This window comes from Marmota flaviventris, chromosome 12 (assembly GCF_047511675.1).
Source record: "Marmota flaviventris isolate mMarFla1 chromosome 12, mMarFla1.hap1, whole genome shotgun sequence".
Taxonomy (NCBI): Eukaryota; Metazoa; Chordata; class Mammalia; order Rodentia; family Sciuridae; genus Marmota; species Marmota flaviventris.
Genome location: NC_092509.1, coordinates 12,479,930 through 12,484,108, shown reverse-complemented (window position 1 = coordinate 12,484,108; position 4,179 = coordinate 12,479,930). Strand labels below are relative to the sequence as shown.

Sequence of the window (4,179 nt, the reverse complement as noted above, 5' to 3'; positions counted from 1 at the left end):
GACATACTGTGTCCTCCAGCAGGCTCCTGAGACCTTGTTCTTACTGCCACCTTACTCTTTGGCACTGCATGATACTCCAGGTCGGTTTCATCTCTCTCCTGGGTGGAGTGGGACATCTCTAAGAGCCCTGGCTCCATTCACTGGAGAACAGTGTTAGAAATCCAGACCTGGGCATGAGTAAAGCTGCTTTAAGCAAACATCCCTATGTAATTTGCAGTTCATTTGGTGAAAGACCTAGGAGTGGGGCTGCTGGATCGTGGGTCACTGTCGCTCTCCAGAGGGGCTTTCCTAGGTCCCACTCCCACTGCAGGGAATGAGTAACTGCTGCACCTTCCTGTCAGCATGAGAAATTGTCAACTTAAGAGTCATTCTAAGAGATGTGTGATGATGTACCATTGGGGTACTAATTTCCATTATTCTAATATTTAATAATAGAGTACTTTTCATGTTTCTTCCCATTGTATATCATCTTTCAGTATCTATTTGCATAATTTGCCCACCTTTTTTTTTTTTTTTTTGGCACCAGGGATTGAACCTAGGGGTGCTTAAGTCCTTCATGAACTATGCTATCTGCAAATATTGTCTCTAAGTTGTATTATACCTTTTCATTTTTTTCCATTCTTTAGTGTTTTTCAATTATATCAGCTGTGAATAGAACCAGCTTTACTTCTTCCTTCCTGATCTATGTCTTTGATTTCCTTTTTTGCCTCACTTAACTAGCTAAAAATACAGTAATTCTCTCAAAATCTAGTATGATATTAGCTGCAGGTTTTCTAATAGATGGCTCTTACATTTTACCTGTGTGTTCTGAGTTCAACCTTTTCCAACCTCAAGCTGTAATGCCTGTATTAAAGTTTTGATTCCCAGGAACATACAGTGACAGCTTCTATCTATAATATCCATTGTAAATATTTCCCCACTACTCATCATCTATTCCAAAAGAAAAGATCAATGTTTTTATAATTGGTTTTAATAGTTTCTTAAAATAAATTTTTACTAAATTAGAACTAGGCATATTTAAACCACTGTACTTCAAGTCTTCATAGTGGAAACATGGATCTTCTGTTACTTGTCCAATTTTGTCATGAAGTACTATACACAGGACTGATGTATGCCATGTCAAACTATTACTGTCACAGAATCAACACAGCACTTTTTAATGTCCAGAAAGAATAATTTCAACCTTTATGAAAAGTTCAGGAAGTGCCTAGGAATTTGTAGTTGATTCAGAAGGCTGGAACTGTCCCGCTTCAAATTTTTCCTTGAATTTTAAGTAGTCTCTTCTTTTATCAAAATATTTTATCTGTTGAGATGAAAAAGGCTGGACTTAGGGCAAGTTATGCAGCTTAGATAAGCAAAAGCAGACTTAAGTGCAACAAATTATTCATTATGAATCCGTACAGAAACAGCAAAGGGATTTGTATTCTGGAACCAGTCAGTGATCTGGGGAGTGAGCCCCTGAGAAGTGGGATGACAGGTGAATTAGGCCCTTCAGGGGCTTGAGGCCCTGCTCTCTGGCTAGCCCAGGAACCTTCTACAGGACTATATACCTGAGAGTCTGCCAGCAGTCTGAGTCCACAAGAGCTCTGGCTTGAGCCAGGAGTCTTCAGATTTGAAATGCTGGGTGGTTCTAAGTTTAATGTTTATCACCCACAAATGACTCATCCAGAAACAAACCCTTGAGACAGACATATGAAAATTACATTTATGAACTATAAGTAGTTAAATTGAGGGTAAAAGTTAAGTGTATTGATGATTTGGTTTTGTTTTCCTCTTTTCATAGTGAATTTGAAGAATATCTTGACATGGCAAAATCCTAGAAGTAGAAAATGGAGGCCAAGGAAGCACATGTGGCTGCCATAAAACTGCCACAGTGTCTGAGCTGCTGCCAGGCAAGGCAGGGGCAGAGGACCACCTGTGTGCACCGTGAGGCCGACCAGACAGCACTAGCACTAGTTCTTTTGTTAAAAGCCTTTCTTAGGATCTAGTTCAAAATATTTCAGTGGAGTTTGAGAGCAGATATTAGAGTGGGCTGAGTTGAGGAAATATACTCTGCCTGGTGTCAAGCCATGGGTAGAACCGAAAAGCAGCTGCCAAGGAAGGGCTGCAGCCACCAGCATCCAGAAGGATTTGAGTCTTAAGCCACAATCCTAGCCCCTTGACATTCAGTCTTCATCAAGTCCACTTCTCAGTCCAGAGATGAAGAGGGTCTGTTCATACACAATCTCTGCTTTGCTCGACACCATTAAAAGTGCTTCATTTAAAACTTACCCAAGTTTGAACTTTCCCCTAAACTCTTCAGTAACTCTTTCCCCCTGTTTGGTGAGATGCATCTGTTCTTTGATGTGTGTCTCCCTGGCTATAACATGTCCATATGCTGTGGCACTAGAGACTTATCCCTGGTAGTCTAGAGTAGCTGTTACAGAAAGGATACCAAATGAAGGCGATCATGTCCTTCATATTTTTGTGGCAAATTAAGAGCATGGAGTCTTGGGTCCTATCTTCAAACATACAACTCTACTTAGAGGTCCTACTGTCCTGTCAGCCCCAAGAGGCCAGAACTTACCCCCTCTCCAATACATTTATCACTGCCCCTGTACAGAGCAGGTCCTCATAATTTTTCACCTGAATTGCTGTGACATCTAAGACATGAGGCAGATTCTGGGATTGGGAGACTTACCTGCAAGTCCCCTGTCTGCTCAACTGCTGGGCTAACCTGAGACTTATTTCCTATTGTGTTACTCTAGACACAACAGGGCTTCCCCCCAAATAGAAGGAAAATTACAGTGGAAGGCAGGAGGTGTCTCTGGAAGAAGGCACTCTGAAGCACCCTTGTTCTCCCGGCCCTCTCCCATGCCTCTTTGGAAAAACCTTTCAGCTTTTATTTTGTGGCAGCTGGGCAGGAGCTCAACAAGATGACACCAAGAAGAGAGCAAAGGGGAACATGCGGCAAGGGCGGACACGCAAGGGGCAGGCTAACTCAGCCTGGGCTCAAGATCATGGAGCAGAGCAGGGATGCTGACAGCGTGCAGGGGAGCGCTTGCTGCAAGGCTGCAGAGCCACCGCGGCACTGCTGGGAGGGGCACTGACAGCAGGTCTAGCAATGCTCCTGAGGTAGAACCCCGAGACGTCCGCGATGCTCACATCGGAGAACCCACAGAGGCTTCGGGGCGCTCTACAAGCTCACTACCGTCCCCCGCGCGAGGGAGCTCCGGGGCGGTCTGCAGGCTCTTGTCAGTCCCCAGAACACGTGTAGCTCCGGGGCGGTCTACACGCTCACGTCGGGCCCCACCCAGCAGTAGCTCCCGGGGTGTTTGCACGCACTCGTCGCGCCCCAGCCCAGGTGTCAGGATGCCGTGACCTTCGCGCAGCCGACTCACCCACTGCTGAGGGCAGCTGGCCTCGAAGGAGCTGCGGAGGCGCCGGCAGTGGGCTGCGTCCTCGGCGTGGGCGTCCAGGCACCGCCAGTACTCGTCGCGCGCGCCCCAGCAAGCCTGCCGCTCCTTCCTGGAGGGGGCCGCCATGCCGAGCTGCCGGGCCCTCGCACGCGCAGCCGGGAAGCGCGAGCGCTACGCCCGGGAATTGCCGCCGCTGGCTCGGCTCACTACCCCACTACCCGCAGCTTAGGGCGGAACGGCCGGGGTTAGAAGGGCACTTCCGGTTCACCGTCGCCGAGCGCGGGGGCGGGACTTCCGAACCCTTCCTTGAGGAGACTTCCGGCCTGCGAGGGCGCGGCGGGCGGGCTTACGCGGCTCTTCACCCGGTGGCTGGCGGTGTCCTCGTGCCGGAGCGCCCCCGCCCGGCCCGGGGTGGAAGCGGGACGCGGTAGTGCGGCCTGCGCCGTCCTCGGTCGGCGCGCCTCTTCCCCAGAGCCGGGGCGCTGCATCGGGACGGGAAGGGCGCCCGGGGCCTCGCGGGGTGGTGGGCTACCGCACAGCGGCGAGGTCCTCCGGCCGCTGGGCCTGGGCGTGCCTGCCGGGCAGCTCCTGAGCGTGGCCTCGAGGCCGGCTTGCCCGCGGGTGCGTCCCGCGGCGGAGCTCAGCTGCCGGGCCAGCGCACAGCTGCACCTTGGCGTCATTCCATAAAGGTGTGTGTCTCGGTACCACCCGCTGAATACAAAGAGGGCGAGAGGATCCTGGAAGCATTCGAGCTGGAAAAAAATACACTAAAGATGTATAT

The 4,179-nt window shown here is 50.0% G+C and overlaps 1 protein-coding gene across 1 annotated transcript; it reads right to left on the bottom strand.

Annotated features, from left to right (window-relative positions):
• Window positions 1–952: 952 nt before the first annotated feature.
• On the bottom strand, window positions 953–3,657 carry Coa6 (cytochrome c oxidase assembly factor 6). The gene is made up of 2 exons (XM_027948020.2): window positions 3,381–3,657; window positions 953–1,303 (listed from the first exon to the last, which is right to left on the bottom strand). The coding sequence occupies exons 1-2, from the start codon at window positions 3,522–3,524 to the stop codon at window positions 1,208–1,210; spliced, it is 240 nt and encodes a 79-aa protein (XP_027803821.1). The 5' UTR covers window positions 3,525–3,657; the 3' UTR covers window positions 953–1,207.
• Window positions 3,658–4,179: the final 522 nt, after the last annotated feature.

Bases quoted from the DNA above. Each gene is read 5' to 3' on its own strand.
- Coa6 (XM_027948020.2), bottom strand. From the start codon at position 3,524: ATGGCGGCCCCCTCCAGGAAGGAGCGGCAGGCTTGCTGGGGCGCGCGC. The intron at 1,304-3,380 runs GTGAGTCGGCTG...TCATCTCAACAG, and splicing joins CCAGCTGCCCTCAGCAGTGG to ATAAAATATTTTGATAAAAG.